At 40.6% G+C, this 18,959-nt stretch overlaps 1 protein-coding gene across 1 annotated transcript; it reads left to right on the forward strand.

The window, feature by feature from the left end:
- The first annotated feature begins 59 nt into the window (after positions 1-59).
- cmpk2 (cytidine monophosphate (UMP-CMP) kinase 2, mitochondrial) lies at positions 60-6,580 on the forward strand. Its single transcript, XM_084742881.1, has 5 exons — positions 60-716; positions 2,373-2,487; positions 3,315-3,516; positions 3,715-3,948; positions 5,903-6,580. Exons 1-5 carry the CDS (start codon positions 120-122, stop codon positions 6,021-6,023), a joined length of 1,269 nt encoding a protein of 422 aa, XP_084599007.1. The 5' UTR covers positions 60-119; the 3' UTR covers positions 6,024-6,580.
- Positions 6,581-18,959: the final 12,379 nt, after the last annotated feature.

Below are 18,959 nucleotides of genomic sequence, written 5' to 3' on the forward strand. Positions count from 1 at the left end.
TTGCCTCTGCAGCGCTGTTTACTTTCGTTTTCCCTGCAGCCTTCATCTTATGTAACGCCTTCTCCCAGTTAGCACCACTAAACTCAACTGGAAACTGATCAGAAGGGCTCGTCTAACAGATGGCACGACGCGCAATGGCTCTCCTTCCCCAGTGGACCTCTCGTGTGTTTTCAGTGGATCTGGATGGAGCACCTTCCTACTTTAAACTTCAAGAAAAGCACCGCGGAGCAGAGGAAGAAGCGCCGCGGGTGTTCAGGAGAGTCCAGGACTGTGACAGGTGTTACTCTCTGCTCGTGTGCAGCAGCGACAGGATCAGACGAGCCAAGTTTTACGCGGAGCTTAAAGAGAAGTTGTTGAGAGACCTGCCTCCGGAGTGTGATGTCTCTCCCATGTCCTCTTTTCTGCCAAATGTCAAGGGCTCTCTCATCAAGGGCTACTTTTTAAAAGATAATTCTGAGAGTTCATCCCCGTCAGAGGGACTTTTAAGGGATTTAATACGTAATGATCCAGTGCTCGTGTGCTCATACTCGAGAGGTCAGGACAGCCAACTGTGGACCCAGCATCTGTGGTCTCATGGAGAGAGTCAGGCTATGGACATGTCAAAGCAGTACTTTGTGGTGCCCTCAGAAGCTCCAGAATATCACCCATCTACTCTTAACATCATCAACTCTGATGTTTTCTACAGTTTTGAGGATGCCTATGAAGTCCTAAAACAGGTTCTTGTGATTTTTGTTTTCCATTGTAAACAGTATAATTCAGCATAATACTACTACTACTACTACTACTACTACTACTACTACTACTACTACTAATAATAATAATAATAATTATTATTATTATAATAATAATAATAATAAAACAATAAAGAAAGTCAAAGAACAACTGACAAAGCAAACATAACAAACCAAAGAGAGCTTGGCATTGGACAGTCTAAAAAACCAATGCCAATGCAGCCAGTCACTAACAGTACCCAACAGTAATGTTCACAGTATCTAAGTATAGTGTTCAGTAACAGTAGCAAACAGTAATGTGCACTAATAGTAGTTAAAGATAAAGTTCACTAACAGTAGTTAAGAATAATGTTCACTATCAATAGCTAATGGCAATGTTCACTAACAGTAGCAAACAATAGTGTTCACTAACAGTAGTTAATGGTAGTGTTCGCTAACAGTTACTAACAGTAACAGTCCACACATGTTAGCATTGTTGTAAATTCCCCAAAAAGAACATCTTTGAATTCATGGCTGCAACTGTTATTTTCATAGTCAGCCAATGCTCTGTCAATTATTTTCTTGATCAATTGATTAATAGTTGTTTGTTTTAAAATGTCAGAAAATGGTGAAAAGTGTCTAACAAACAAAGCCCAAGTTGGTGTCCTCAAATGTCTTGTTTTAGCCCAAAGATATTCATTTTACTGTCAGGGGGAGGAAAAAAAATCTCACATGTAAGTCAGAGAATTTGAATTTCTTTTTTCTTAAAAAATTACTCAAACCGATTAATTGATTATCAAAATACTTGGTGATTAATTTAATGATAAGCGATGAGCAATAAGCGATAATTGGTGATTTAGATTTCACTACAGATGTTGTTTGTATGTTTTGGTGTATTTTAATGATTAAAAAACAACCGTTACAAACTGTTTAGCTCGGCCAGCTGAGAAAGGTAGTGCTAGTTGCTAGGAAACAGGCATAACATTTGATAAGCAATGCTGAATTGAGTATTTATGATTTCCTAAGCTGAGATAAGATTGGATGAATTAAGATAAAATAAGGTTAGTCATGATTTACTTCTGTAACGCCAAATTGAGAAATATTTATCCTAGACTCTGTCCATCTTAACTTAAGATAATAAGTTTCTGTTATGCGACTCTTGCTTCCTTTTGATGCCTCCAGCAATAATTATCCTCCATAAGTCCCATTCTGTGACGCTTAACTGCTGTATAATAATATCTGGGTATGGTTTTGTAGTGTGTAAATTTGTCCTGTGCATCTGGCCATCCTGCATCATCCACTATGGTTCTCCATGCTGTACATCCTCTCCTGTGTTTGAGTTGAGATCTCTTTCCCAGATCTTTCTTAAATTGTCACACTTACCATACAGAGTTTTTGCCTTCAGGTTCCTATAATTGCATTATGATTTGTACAGACCCACATTTACATAAAAGAATAGTGCTGAAATTATTTGAAAGATATGGCCAAATGGCACCCTCGTGTGATGCAGAAAGATACTGCAGTGTACACCAAGCGGCCCAAAGTGGCACTTGATTATTCTGTTTATCTATCAGTGCCAGGTGGCCCGCAGTAGTATGTGTGTTCATACGACTCCCTCCTGCCTCCTCTCACAGCAGCAAACTGATTGTGTCTGTTCTGCAGTGTGGTGACATCATCCCAGAGGCCACGTCTGTTCTGGAGCTGCTGCCCAGCAGAGCGGAGGCCAGAAGTAAACCAGACTTCCCTGTTATTGTCGTAGAGGGCCTGGATGCCACAGGTTAATGCCATTACCTCATAAATAAATATGGGATCAGTTTGATGTATAGATGTCTCGCTGAAGTGATGGCCAGTTGTTCTCTGCTAAAGCCATTATCTGCCAGCGAGCTTCGCCTAATGGAATATCATGTATCATGACCTCAGAAAAGTTACATCACTGTGAAAATGGTTTACTGAAGAGCTCGTTCATCTAATACTCTTTGCAAAGCTCATGAAAGCTCAACCATGTAGGTAGGATGTGAGGTTTAGGTCAGTTAACTTCAAGAGTCACTTCAGTCCTTTATTACAGAGGCTCCCAAGCTTTTTCCTTAAGGGACCCCCTTTCTATAACTGAGGACCCCTTACACAATGACATATTTTATGGATATTTCATATTATATTCAATGCATAACAACAACATTGCAGAGCAACTAATAAACTGGACAGTTAACCAAAACAGTGAGCACGATAACTGCATATGTTAAAAAATGCAACGTGTAGTAGGGGTCCCTGTGTCATCTCTCTATCAGCTAAGGGGTCCAGGCCTGAAAAACATTGAAGAACCCTGTCTTAATAATCTGACCTTTAAAAATAAGAATTTCATTTAGTTTTCTTCACAGAAATGAATAAAATGCTGAGATAGGCTTGCTATATATTTTAAAAAAGGTTCTTCTCCTTAAAATCAAGACTCAAGACCACTTTGGGGACGTCTAGTGGGGGACCCCCAGGTTGGGAATCAGCCTCTTATTATATTTAAAAATATGACAAACTCTACTTTTTGCTCTCTTGCAACTTAACTTATCTTCTTTGTTTGCAAGTTGACTCTTTCCTCCCTTTTTCCCATCACAGGTAAGACCACTCTGACTGAGTCTCTGAGGGATACTCTGGGGGCCACGCTACTGCGGTCCCCTCCCCAGTGCCTGTCCCCCTTGAGGGCCCGCTTTGATCGGGAGCCACCCCTCATCCGCAGGGCCTTCTACGCTCTGGGGAACTACATCACAGCAGAACAAGTAGGCCTGGAGGCCATGAAGACACCTGTCATCGTTGACAGGTAAAGACAGCTGCGATGTCGCAGGTGTTGTGAAGTTTTGTGACCTGTTTTGTGATAGAGGGACCAACAGGTACATACCACAGGGATCTAGACCTACAATTCAAAGTTTAACATCTTTTACTCCTGTGAGTATAGTCACCTGATCATCCATCTATCCATCATTCACCCCTCAATCCACCATCCATTATCTGTCCCCAGATTCTGGCACAGCACAGCAGCATATGCCATCGCTACAGCAGTGAGCGGTCCAGTGTGCAACCTTCCAGCGGAGGGTTCAGAGGTTTACCGTTGGCCCAGTGACCTGCTCCAGCCCAGCCTGGTGGTCTTACTCACCTTGGACCCTGAGGAGAGGAAGAGGAGGCTGAGGGACAGAGGTCAAGGAAAGACTGAGGAGGAACAAGAACTGGACCACAACCAGCTGTTCAGGCTCAAGTGAGACAATGAAATTCTATGTCCATAATATGTGTAGGATACATACAAATTTGAGATTACAAGATTACAAAGGTTAAGCACTTAAAATACCAGGCAGGGCTGCTTATTTTTATGATAAATTATTAGTGGTATGGACTCAGGTTATACTTGAGTTCAAGGACTTTAGGCCTGTCAGTCTTGACTTAGGATTTGCGTGCAACGACTTGAGACTTGCTTGTGACTTGCAAGACAATGATGTAGTCCAACCTGTCCATTAATCTGCTGGTTGTTTCTTTGATTAATCAGTTTAATTCAATTGTGAAACATTTCCAATATTCCAATAAGCACAATATTCCAGAAACCAAAGACAATGTCTTGAAATTGTTTATATGTGGAGTTTAGCAAACTCCAGAAAATGTGCGTGTAGTCCAGTTATAGGAATTCAAAAGTTATAAATAAAAGTTATAAATGGTTGAATAAAAGAGGACAATGTCATAATCCAGAACGAGTTTGAGGGTGTGGTTGAAACAGTGGCATATGTACTTACCAATAGATGCCAATCAAATCAAATACTGAGATAAACACAGTACTAAGGCTATCATTATTGACATCTATATAAATATTAATATCACCTGCAATATTTACTTTATTTGTTTTAAGAGCTACATTTGATTAGGAAAACTCTGAGAAATCAGATAAAAATTCAGAATACAGATCAGGAGTGCAGTACTCTTTGACAAATGGAATTGGCTGTAGTGCTGTCCAGGTTAGGCGTGAAAGACTAAGAACAAGGCTTTTCATATGAGTCATAATTTACTTCGCTTGACTCAAAATCAAAAATCAATTAATTGATTCCTTGTTTCAGCACAAATACTAGGATTACTCCTTCTAGGTGAAAAAACTGGCAGTGTGAGTTCATTTTAAACCAGTTTCAAAGAAATTCCTTTAATTGTGTCCATCGTAAAACTGGTTTGCAAGACAATTCCTGAATCAACTGAAATTGTAGTGGAAATAACAATTTCATCAAAAAAAATGAAACCAAATGTTTTAACACTGAAAAATACTAAACCATATAAACTGAAGCCTAAATAATCTGGTAAGAGGGACATTTTTTAGTAGGCGTACATTGTAATCTAAACATAGTTTTGATCATATAGGTGTATTAGAGCTTGCATTGTATGTCCTGTTCTATTACTCTGGCTGAAGTACAGAAGGATGGTACAACTATATGGTACCCAGAGTGGATAATGACAGAGAAGAGATGAGAAAAAAACACTGTAGCCACACTTATCTGTGTGTCATGTGTGGACAAATGGTCTACAGTCTGTGATGAAAAAAGTTCAGTCTGTGAGTGTGAAAACATGAAAGCACAGATGGGCTACAAACTGTACAGCACGTTTCACTGAGTCAGGTCAGCTCCGTCTTCGTCTGATCCATCAAACACTTAACAATCAATTACTGTCCCGTGGGGGAAGCAGCTGATGAGAGAGAACAGGTGATTAGTTGCTGAGCTGTTGTGCTCCATTAAGCTGGTCAAAACTCGCAGGAACTGCCGGCCCAGTTAGGCGCTCCACAGACAGGTCGATGGCTACTTTCATTCATCCTCTATCCCTGACATAATGGCCTTTCCACACGGGACAGCCAGATGTTGGGCCAGCAGAATTAGAAAATGGAGGGAGTTGACTGTCTGCCGCTGAGAGAGTGAGAGATTCTGCAGACTTGGTCAATCACTATCACCAGGACTATTCTTCATTTGTCTCAGGAAATGGCTGCGCTCAGAGCCATCTGTGTTGTTTCTCTCATGCTAAATTTCTCAGATGTCGTGCATTTTATCACCCTCTGCACTGCTCACCAAAACTGTGAGCAGTCAGATTACTCAAACTTGTCCTGAAGGCAGATTATTCAGTGTCATGTAAAGTGCCAGTTGCTGTGTTTATATGCTTATTTTCTTCACTTGTTTTGTGTGTGTCTGCAGAGTGGAGGAGGCTTACAGGAGGATCAGCGGCCCAGCCTGCGTCACTGTCGATGCCAGTCCTTCTGCAGACCGAGTGCTCCAACAAGTGCAGCTTTTAATTAGGGGCAAATGCCACTTGTAAGCAGTTCTCCATCTCCCCTGCTGTCGGCCAAGCATCAAGTGGATGCAGTACCTCCGTGCACCACTGGGTGCCAGTAAGGTGTTGTGAATGCGACAGTAGGAGGAACGGTGGCCAGATTGGAGTGTGGAGAAGAGAATCTATTCAGAATGAGTAAAGGTTGAATGGCCAGGGGCCAGAACTGCATGCTACAATCAGAAATACATATTCATGTAGACACACACACGCATGCACATATTCTGACATACACACACACATGTATTGTCAAGAAGAAGGGTACGTTTAACTGATTTTGTGACCTCTCAGAAATCAGACACAGTGTAGCCTTCAGTGTAGCTGCACTTATTGACAGCCACTTGTACTTGGACTGACAGTGAGGAAATGGACAGAAACATTTATGTAAGCACCAGTCAATTTCGTTCAAGCACACAAACATCCAAATCTTAAAATATAGAAAAACAGAAATGAAATCACTAAAATAAATAATAATTTGCATTCAAATAAAATGCTTTTAATTTGCTAAAAAAAAAGTTTCAAATTAAAGGACAGTTGCACTAAATATCTGTGTGGGTGAGTGATTTTGTCTTCCATAGACCTACCAAAGAAGCTTGGTATACAAACTGTATGCACCAGTATGTCTGTGTACTACTTCGCTCATCTAAGGGTTTATGAACTTTCTGTGAACACATTGTTTTGCTTTTTTACAAAAAAAGTCCTTTTTGTGGGTCTGACACCTTCTGATTCTCATTGGTTAGACAGTTGCTGGTGTTACTTTGATAAGGAGAAATTTAGTTTTTTATTTTTATATTTTATTTTTGAGTGATAGGTTATTTACTGAACATTTACTCTGCTCCAAACTATTTGACATCGTGTCAAAGTACCAGCACAAAGTGTTACATCAACCCCAAGCCTCAGAGAACAGAAGAGCTGAGTGGATAAAAAGTTTATTTTTGATGACAACATTTGTGGATTTTACTTCACAGGACTGCTTTATCAATGAGGGCTAACAGGTTACTGTTAAAGCTCAATGATATACTGATACCAGTGACCCGAATTCAAACATGAACATAGTGTTTATATTGTAGGTTGTCCTGTTGATTCTTGTGCTAGCATGTTGCTAATGTGGCATTTCCCACAGGCTAGAGTGATGTTGGACTAATGATGTAATATTGAGGGACAGTCAAGAGACAGCTCAAATATCAAAAACAATAGGCTTATCTAACTTGTTCAACCGAAACAAGTTTTAATATATTTAAAAAGCAGCCCAACCCATTAGTAAACCAGCTCAAACTGTGTTCACCTGCCTAAGCCCATTTTAACCCCCTCAATGCAACACAATCTGACAACACTGACTGCGGCTGATTTTGTTAATCTTGAGATAACGTGCAGATGTTTTTTTCCCCCCATACGCCAGTCGATAGGTTGAAGAGGAGGTACAATTTCAGTTGACCATGATCTTCTTTGACTGCAGCTGCACTGCAGATGGCAGTTCCCTTTGGTTCGACTGTGTGATATTGACACAGCCGATGCCACTTGTATTGATAACCTGTGTGGCTCACAGTGGAGCTCCAGAGTACACTGAGAACATATAGTGCTGTTTGTACTTCATGTTCTCATGGGCACAGGCCCTCACACATAAACGTACACACGTATACGCCTGCTTGTGTAAACACACACGCACACACACACACAGGCCTGCACATTTACTAAGAGCATATACTGTAACTCATTTATATATGGAGGAAGTGTATATTTGGCCTATGTGATGGGAAGATTAATTGGAGGTTTTAGTAATTATGAGCTTGGCAAAGCTGCGGGCTGGAGAAGACAGAGTGACCCATCTCTTTTACTGTGATGCATCAGCAGAGCGCCAACCACTGCAGACCCTATTCATATGGCAATTAATGGACCGCTGTATATCAATGTCATTCCAGTGCTCCCCCACATAAGCACATGGATTACTCCTACTACCAATTACAGCAATCCAATGTTTTACTGAGTGGAGAGGTGCTGTGGATGCAAATCCAACCATCACATGTAATCAAATAAACTAAAATAAGGTGTCATTATGTTTATGGAGTATGGATTCCACCATGAGGTAAGTATCTCTGGATGTTTTATTGGATTCATGAGCTCCGCAGCTGCCTGGTGACGCCGTGGACGACAAAATGAATGTATTCTCGGATCTGTGTGGAATTTTGATTGCCATTAACACAGTAGCCTCTGTCTCAAGAGAGTCCAAAATTTATGAAGTGGGAGAGCAAAGCAATTAGGCATTACACCATACATCATACCTGAATGCAAAGTTGTGCGTGTGCGCCTGTGGTGTCGGCCATATTTTCACGTCAGATGTTGTTATGCTTTGTTATTCTTGGCAACAAAAAGTGAGTGGTGATATCATGCCATTACTGCCCCCTCAACATGACTGTAATATGACATTAATGGCCCATAATCACAGTACATTACACATGCACTGAGAAAATTCTCTTTACATTTTGTTAATAGTGTTTTTCCTCATCAAAACATGGGGGATTTGCTCAGTTGTTTTTGTCAGATAGCCAGGATACACTCAAGAAGTCCTAACAATAACAGTCCCACTGTACTGTACTGTAAGATGTAACATGCCGTACTTTGTATCAAGTTAGACGAAAACTGTAAATGATGCGTTCTTTGTTAGTAAGAATTAGACCCTTTACAAGGACCATATTGCAACAGAATTGCTCTGTACACTAAAGTCTTTTGTTTCCCACTGTTAGACCCTTATTGAAATTTATTAATGGGTAATTCAGGACACCTTACAACTAAATTGTACTGTAAACTAAAATGTATTGTTTTCATCTGAAGACCCTTATTAGACTTTATTAGAGGGAAATTGGCCACATTACAACAGAACTGTACTGTGAACTTTTAGACACTTTTAGACCCTTAGTAGACTTTATTAGAGGGTAATTAGGGACACATTGCAAGCGAACTTAAGTGTATTATTTCCCAAAGTTAGATCCTTAATAGACTTCATTACACTGTAATTGGGACACTTCATAATTAATAACTGTCTAGCAGTGGGAAGTAATACACTTCAGTTTACAGTACAGTTCTCTTGTAATGTGTCTGTCATTATCCTCTAATAAAGTCTATTAAAGGTCTAATAAAGGGTCGAATATTGTTTAATAAAGAACACATTATGTCTAGCTTTTGTCTAATTTGATATAAAGTATGGCTTGTTATGTCTTATTAATGTACTGTAAAACAAAATGCAACCACAATCACAACTCATGCATTCACACATTGAATATTTCAAAGTTAAACTGTGGTTTTAGGGGAAAAAGTTAATAACTAATGCAATCTGCTTCCAATCTGTGACCTCACTACTGAAGCTGCAAGATAAAAGTCCAAACCACGCTTTATGGAAAGATCTGTCTGAGAGCTGCAGGAGGAGCTCAGTCATGTCCATGCACACAAATATACAGTAGACGAGCACACACGCACACACAGACACACACGCACCTCGCCCTGTATGGGGCCACTTTGCACTACACTCCTCAACTTCAATATTTCATCTGCACAACAGAGAAGGAGCAGTGGCGAGGAGGAAAGCCCTCCATGAAATAATTAAAGATCCAGCAGGGATGCAGCAGCACAGCAGCCGCCATCCCATCCTAAGTAATAGATCAAATGAAAGCTGTCCCTCAGATCATTAATAATGAGTGTGGTATGGAGACTGAGGGGGTAGAGGTGGGAGGGGAATGGGAGGGCACGGGGCTGGTACAGGTTGGGGGGAGGGAGAGAGGGCATCGTGGAGGCACAAGGTGTTTGTGTGTGTGTGTGTGTGTTAGGAGTGTGGTGATCGAGTAGGGGTGGGGGTGGGGGTGGGGGTGGGGGGGGGATGGGGGGGTTGAATAGTAGTCTGGGTCCCCTGGCAAAGACCCCAGTGGGCCTCACTTGGCAGCCACATGAAGCGGTATGGCAAGAGGAGTCATGCATATGATTTGGCACCAAGTGTGTGCCAAACTCTAAAGACCCTACAGCAATGTCTATATACTGTACATCCCTTGTCAAATAAACAACATTTTACACGGTGAATGGGCAGGTTAGCAGTAGCTAATAATGCTCCTTTCAATCAGTGGGGCCTCAGAGTGAGGACTGGGTGTGATGGTGGATTTTGGGAGAGCTGAGGTTGCTCGGTAGACAGGCGGGGATGGGCTGTCTGCGATGGGGGGAGGGTGATGAAAGAGGGGAAGAGGAGCCGAGGGGAAGACTGGAAAAGAAGGAGAGGATGGTGGTGGATAGAGGTGGGGGGAGGCGAGAGTGAAGGGAGATGCTGCGGATGTTGTCATCTGTGGGCTCAAGTCCCACCAGATCCCTCCAGCTGGCAGGTACAGCGAACATCCCAATATTATCTTCACCCACAAATACTGTACAGTGTGTAGCGCTCCCCAAGCAGCTTCGAATACATTCTGAGGTCTTTTCTAAATATTAACCAACCTCAACCTCCTAAACATCCTCAATAACTGCCAGGGTTGGTGTTTAAAGCATTACACTAAATTGGATTAGAAAAATCTGATTAACACAAAGTGACTGCAAAAACAAAATTCCAAAGTATTTAAAACCTAAGATTAAAATAGCCTACTCAAGTAACCTCACATTTTAAAGACTTTTAAACAAGATTCAGGGAAAATAATGAGATTATACAATCATGTTTGAGGTATCCAGTAGAGTCAATTAAAGCACATGATCACAACTTGAGTTCTTGTGTTGTAGTGACCAAGACCATTGTTGTACGTAGAACTCGAGATTGGTCCTAACTATGACCAATAATCAAACAACATTTTGACCACATGACCTGTGTTTACAGTTTATGGTCCATTTGAGTTTTGTGAATTTGAACCAGGTGGAAAAATGAACCAATACATTATCCTCAAAATGGTTTGATTCAGGAACCAGACCTTTAGATGTAAACCCCTGTCTTCTCTTGCCTCTTTGACCCACACCTTCCAAAATTTTCTTCCTTCCAGTCAAATCTCCTCTACAACCTCTCCTCCACCAAGAACCGCCCACCCCCTCACACACTTTTCATAGCTGCACACATAAACACAGCACATACACACACACACACAGCGCTACACTTTGCCTCTGAACACAGCAGGTGGTGGCAGACACCCCAAGCGCCATTCTCCGTGAATGATGGGTGGTGGGATGTAAAAACATGAAGGGTGCAGGAGTTGAACTGATCGGTGGTGAAATGTTTGTCAAAAACACCCAGCAAAGCTCAAAATGAGGTGGAAAAGGCAAAGAGCGAGGCATAGATGGGGGAATTACTTTGTCGGGAGAATAAAAAGTTTTGAAAATATCCCATCAAAAAACAGATGTATAATTCAACAGCTTTTCATCATCATGCTCACCCTTTGTCATGGTGTTTGAATACTTATTTGCGGGGGCAAAGACAGCATCTCTTCGGATAGGTGCGGGTATTAGGCACAGCAGGCTGTGTATTCAGGATGCCATTATATATTCAGGTTGTGCTTATTTTCTGATGTTTTCAGGGGATAGGTGCTGTAAAGTCTGTGATGATTGCATGAAACCTCACCAGTTTTGCCTGGCGGCTGTTGGGGAGGCTTCACCAGGAACGGTTAAATATTTAAACACTGCTGTGAGATCTCATTAAAAACGGCACATCAGGCCCCATAAGGCCCCTACAGCACTCCCTCACACACTCCCCGAAAACCCAGTTAGAACTCAGCGGAGTGTGACAAAACAGTTATTGTCTATTTACTGTGGAGAACTTGTGATAAATCATCATATCCTGTCAAATAAGGCAGCTGGCAGTAGTGTTGACAAGTGGTAAGTCGTCATATCAGGGAGGAAAATGATTGAGATTCAGTTCTGTTTTGACAGCTGCGAGCAAGCAGAAATATGCCAAAAACAAAATAACATGACAACTAGACCAGACTAATATTTCCATAACACACATATGAAAACAAGACAGAGAACAAACTTTGGCTCTCTGGAGTCTTCTTGCCTTCGCACAAAATCTGGGCAATTAATTCCAACTCTATTGTTTGGGGCTTCCCTATTTTTAGCCTGGCTGCCCTCTCAAATAAATTGATTTCCTGTGGCGAACTTGGAATGTTCCTTGTGTGCCATGTTTTTTTGTCTCCTCTTCCAAACACACAAATACCGTCCTTCTTCCCCCAGAGGAATAAATCAAAGGCAACGCTGCCAAGTTCTACGCAGCTGTGTATGTGCATCTCTTTTTATACTTGAAAATGGTTTATTTTTGTTTCAGTTCCATTAATGCTTAGGCATGTCTCCTACTTCATCAGGCATCAGCAGACAGCTGAGAAGCTACTTGCTTGACAGGCAAGTGGCTGACTGACTCTCAAAATACATAAACTGACTCTCTCTCGGTCTCTGTATCTCTGGTCTTACTCTTTGATTTTAATCTCTCCTGAGACTCAGAGGTCTGTGTTTTTTCATGGTCCCTACCACAGAAATAATGGCTGGGTCAAAACAGACTAAGCTCTCAGATCGCAAGAAGATATTTAAACACACAGCACTACACATAAATAAAAGTAGAGCAACTTGATCCTGGATTCTTGTAACGGCGTCAGGGGAGACACTGGTCTTTGATGAACACTACCAAAGACAGATGCAGAGCGGTTGGGGGAGGCTGCGCTCACAGGGAGAGGAGAAATTACAATGCACAGACTGACAAAGAAAGTGAGAATAATACTGAGAAATATGAATCATTAAGCAGAGCAAATGTTTGCTCAACTTCAGTGGGACAACTCTGTAAAAAGTGCACTGCATACTGTCATATATCAAATTACTTTTTAATTACAACGCTGTTAACTCAACGCACCAAATGCACGCTTAAGTTGAGTGCATTGTGAATTCATGAGTGCGTTTTCTAAAACCAGATGACCAGGGATTTGGTGGGGCTTACGTTTCAATTTCTGTTACCCACTGCTGTTGTCACTGCTGCAGTGTGAGGAGTAAAGGATTGTAAATAAGGCCTTTGGGGTGTGAAAACAGATAGTGATAGAGAGCGCGAGAGAAGAGGGGAGAGACACAAATGAGAGAAACATACCACTAGATCCCAGTCCCTTATCCTGACTAAGCCATCTGAATCCCTCTACACCCATTTAGTGTGCTCACTCTATGGCTCTCCTGTGTGGGAGCTGCAGCATTTGCCTACTTTACAGTCTTCTCACTGCACCTTGGAAAATATTGAGTTTATAGCCGCTCATCTCCATAATAAACACCGTATACCCAGCAGCCTACAGGAGGGACTGCGAGCTAACTGGGGAAAAGGATTCACACTGGCTTTACCTCCCAACTCTTCCCACAAGTCACTCCTCCTGCCTTCTGAACAGAGTTTAGCGAACATTCCTCCGGGGCTGACATAAGAGCAGAAATGTTTTCACGAGTCTTAGACTCACTCACTTTGAAGCACTTCCTATGCTGTCCGTCTCTGATAAGGAAAATTTAATAGTCAAGCCCGCAGTGGTCAACCATGTGTAGAATACGATATGGAGAGTGGTTGTTATTGTAAAAGGGATACCATCTGATCCTTTCAGTGTTTTCTATCATTTGCAGCCATCAAAACATACAACTTAGAGTCAATTCACCTGCCCATATAGCACATTCATGAGGTCCTCGCACGGTCCCATTTCCCAAGTAGAGAAGTTACTAAGGTACACAGTAGAGTATATAGGCTGAGTCCATGTGTACCTGACTAAACATTTACTTTAGTCCACCATGCCTCTGTGTATATGACAGCAACTAGGCAACTTGTGTAACAAAATTTTTCTCAGATTGTCCAAGTTGTTACTGATATTTAAGGGGGCATTCACATGGATTTTCCAAGTCAGAAACAAATATTTATGTTTATTCCAACACTACATAAATACAGGATTCGTTTCAGGTTGAGCAAGCGTGGTACTCAGCAGACCCTTGGTCAACCTTTTCCTTTCTGGTACTCAGATAGGCAATGTGCTTGGCTTGTCTATGTTGGAAAGAAAAACAGTTTTTCAAAGACGGTTAAAGATACTGTAAAGCAACAATATGTGTTCTAAGTTTGTCACACCTCAGACTCGTGTGTTATTAACCACTCAGCCAAATTTGAATGATTAAAAAAATTGCTGAGTATATAAAATTGGGTGTCAAAATAATGAAAAAATTAGCAGTAATTAGCAGAAATGTTTCTGCTCCACTATCTTCAGTGTCAAACACCATTATGATCTGAGAAAAGACCTCAAATATGGATCTCCATCTAGCAGTTTTATTGGACATATCCAGACATGTTTGAGCCACCAGATCCAGAGGATGTGACAAGATGGTCTTTTTTCTTCAGGTTGTTGGAACTGAAGTGAGCTGAACTAAACTGCTGGGGTGATTTGGACTGAGAAAGTCACTTAAGGTATGTTCATAACTGACTGTTAGGGAGGATGACGGGAGGGCCAGGTGGTGTCATTCGAATTTTGGTTCTTGGGGCTTATATAGTGTTGGGGGACCATAGCTCCATCAGGTCACCGAGCCATATTTCAGGTCCTCTCAAAAACTTCTGAATACAGAAATCTTGAATAACAGTTTATCAGTCTAATTCCAAGCATGCAACTATGTTCCAACATTCATGATATGTTTAGAAGAAAAAGTTCTTACTGGCAGACCTGTAAAAGCAACATAATATAGCCGAGTCACATTATCAAGTTAGCTAATGTTAACAAAATGGTACCAAACCAATCTACATCAACAGCTAGCTTTCTAATTACATCTGAAAGCTAATATTAGCAAATAATTAGCTAACTAGCTAGCTAATCTACCTCAATTGTTAGCTAGTTATTTAACTCCTTGGGGCGTCTATTGTTTTTCCAGCCCAGTACAGATGAAATTACATCACTTGTACATGACAAAAGCATCGGTGGTACATGACAGCCAGTGACAACTACGTCAGGCTGGAAGCTTGTTTTTCTGCAGTTGTTAAAACCAAACAACCGTGGTGCTGATATAACAGACTGTGAGCTAATTCTGACCTGCATACCAAGCTTGCTCAACCTGTATTGGGGCACAGAACAAAAAGGGGCGGGACTTGGGAAGGGTATGACAGAAAATCTAAGAAACCTCACTGTCAGAAAAGAAATCTAGAGAGAAACAGTTCCACAACCACACTGTAAAGAGGTGAACTACAACTGTGACAAAAAGAAAAAGAAAAAGAAAAAAAAACATCTTGCCTTCCAAACACCCTCTACAAAGCCAAGTGATGATGTAGCTGGCCAGAGCCGAGCTGGAGCAGTTATCCATCTCGCCCTGTGCTGCCAGCTGTCAGAGTACACAGCTCCAGCCAGCCGCCGGTGGCAGGTGTAATCAATATGGACTCCACAGAGAGTTGCACTACCAGAGGCCAGTCTCCACTCTCTAACCCATCTCTGTCTCTCCAGGGGAAACAGTAGGCAGGCGGGCAGGGAGAGTGCGTTTGATGTCTCCTCCGGGCCAAGATGGAGCAGCACACTATATAGCTGTGTAGCAGGGAGATGATTAATCCTGCCTATTGGATGCACCATCATGTTTGAGTTAAGGTAGACTGTTTTTTATCAGACTGAGGTGTGTATATTGTGCTACTGCAGAGAGTTGTGTTAGTGAAGTGCCTGTACAGAACATTCAAGCTGAAGCACATCTGCAGCAAAATCAGCAGGGTTAATTGAGCGACTTAGCTGTAAATCACTTTAACATTTTTATCATCCATTTCAGAACATGAACATACCCATATAGAAAAGAAATAGAAAAAACGATTCCCATTGCTAATAATAAATGTTTTTTTATATGTATTGTATGTCTTATAAGACTTATATATCTCATACTATGAAAGTGGCCACTTGTTCTTTTCATACAACATAATTATAAAACTTAAGTGAGTCAAGCAAACACTATGAATGTTGTTTATTAGTAAAAAGCATGTCAAATTATGTTCAGTATATGTGTCATGTAATGTTTGTGGGGTGGTGGTTGATACATTGTGCATGTGCTGTAGTGTTTAATTAAATATTCAAACAAGTCTCAGTTAGAAAGACATACACTTTTATATTAATTTATTAAAAAAACATTATATATATGTTTTTTGTTTTGTTTTACTTTTTTATAAATTTGTAAGCTTCATATATGTCACATCTTACATGTCTTGTAAGATCTGTACACAATACTTGAAAGATCTCAGTTTTGCTAGTGGTTGCCTAACTCATATCAGCTTTATATTTCACATATCATATTATTTTATGTGGATTTACTGTCATATATACTTATAAGCTCCCAAATTATATAAGTTTTATATTACATAAACTTATTAAGGATCTGTTTTGACTGTTGTATATATCTTATAATATAAAACATAAATATGTATTTAGTAAAATGAATCTATTTATTTTATTAGTATTGAATATTATGTGAAAATCCGACTGCAGTGTATGATAAGATTTACTTAAACACATTCACTATAACAGTTAAAATTACATGGTCAAGCTCCTTGGATGCATTCTACAGTTCATGTCACAGGCCGTACATATTTTTTTTTTGCAGGTTTTAAGTTTGTGCATGCACTTAATTTTCCATTAGTCTCATCCCACTTATATACTGTATAGAGTCATTAGTATTAATGGTACTATATAGTGACAACAGTATACACTTATTAAATATTCAATATGCTGTCAAGTTATGTAGGAGTTTTGACTGATGCATCATTAACACTAATTTGAGCAAGGGACAGACAGCAATACAGTATACAGTAGCACACACACACACACACACACACACACACACACAAAGCAGTGCCCCCGAAGGTATTCACTTCTCCACCTAATTTAAAGCGCTCTCAAAGCAGAGCAATGCAGAAGAATAAACAGTGAATTTAAAATGATCTTTCATTTTAATGACTTGTTGTTGTCTTTAAAAAATCATTTTCTGAAATGTTTTCAGGGGATCTGTGGAGGAGTCAGCTAATTTAAAATAGTGTATATCTTGCCTGAAGACAGAAATCTTATGTATTTGCATGTACTATGCATTTTTTCCCCAGCATATTCTACTCCATATGCACATACATACAGAAGCAAGTGAAATATTTAGGTAAGAGAGCTGGGATTTCTTTTTCCAAATTCTGGTGTCTCAGAGGCATTTGTACTGTAATTACTCCATTCTTAGTTTTGCTCTTTAGCAATAAAGTTACTTCTGTTTGGTCTTAGAACTTTGTTTGTATTTAACACCTACAGAGTGGAAACAGTTCTGATAGTTTTAAAGATGGTTTTAAAGCATAGCTTGGATTATGTGAAGTGTGCTTGTATGAGGTCCTTATCCATAGTCAGTGTATTAGCTACAGTAGATGGCGGCACACCCCCAGGTTGGAGAAGGCAAAGAACTGCTGTGGACAGGGTCAGCCACAAAATGTATTTTAGCCACTTAAAAATAGGTCCACCTAAAAAACAAAAATATCTATCCAAACCAATCAAACTTCATAAGCAAAATTAGTAATTTTACCTCGCAGAACACGGGGGTTCTTGGTCTATCGATGCCTTGACCTTGATGCCTTTTTGGTGTTATTGTGTGACTTAGGTGTTTTAAAAGATTAGTTCAGATTCATAGGGGACCCTCAATCACAAACATAAACACACAAGCAAGTCCAGTAACTCTGTTTGGTTTGGTTGATTTGGAGAGAGCGATGTTTGTCTTACATGATTGTGGTTTCCCATCAGAATAGGCTGTCTGACAATTTAAAGTGATACTGATTTTTCTTTAGGTGGACCTTTATTAAACAGCTAAAACACCTTTTGTTGCTGGCACCTACCACAGCAGGTCACTGCTTAGCTTCTATGCTGGTACTCCTCTCTGTTTCTTCAAACTGTGGGTATTCCGACTACCATTTACTGTAGGTAATACACTGACTACCTATAAGGACCTCATGCGATCCCCCATTCAAAAAAATCTGACCTATCCCTTTAAAGTTAACCTGCAGGGCAACTGAAGCCATTGTGTCATTTTCTATCAAATAGCTCAGCGTTCCCATAGAGTACTAAGCCAATGCTGTTAGTTCAGAAGCAATTGAGTCATCTTTCCTAAAAGAGTTAAAGAGAAATGTAACTGGTAAATCTCAAAACCACCTGACAAAGTCTGACCTCTGGGTTACCCTGAAGGAAGTCCAGCAACAAAAGGCAGAGATACTGTTACAAGGTTAGGTTTATCTTGCAGATGCATGCACCCCTACCCCTCCTCTCACATGGACACACCTACATAGACACATGGACACATTCATAACAGGGGAGGAAATGCCTCTGACAGCCATCCCATTCTGAAGTGAAGATGGAAAACAGTATAAAATAAAGGAGTAATAATCTACTGGCCATCAAACTGCGTTTAATATGTAAGCAAAACCAATTCTAGATCAACACTCCTACACTGAGGTAGTTAATGGATACTCGCCAACAGGCAAGTAACTGAAACACCCTGAGGGTGTAATAGTCCTCTATCGTGGAGTGATTAATATGCGCAGTGCAACATTTTAATTTGAAAAGTCACTGGTCCATTGGATTTCTCTGTTACAGTCATGTCAGCCCTGAGACACCCACACTGCTCTCCAGGAGAATCTGACACCATGTTATTTGGCCAAAAAACACTCTCTGTCGGTCGCTCTGACTCTTCACGTGTTTTTCTTTCATCTCTAGTTGTTTCTAAACCCTATCTCTGTCTCCTTTACCCCATCTCGTCTTTCCCGACTTGTTGTACAAGACCTCATGAAAGTATCAAGAGGGAGAAGCAGCCAAAAAGTGATAGATTTATTGCGTGCTTTGGCACGATCAGAAGGAGAGAGGAGCAGAGAGGAATAAAGAGAGATGAGATCAAATGGCAGTAAATAAGATGGAGCATAATCTATATTACACAATAGTGAAACACTTTATTTGA

This window comes from Lutjanus erythropterus, chromosome 18 (assembly GCF_056507025.1).
Source record: "Lutjanus erythropterus isolate fLutEry1 chromosome 18, fLutEry1.hap2, whole genome shotgun sequence".
NCBI lineage: Eukaryota > Metazoa > Chordata > Actinopteri > Lutjaniformes > Lutjanidae > Lutjanus > Lutjanus erythropterus.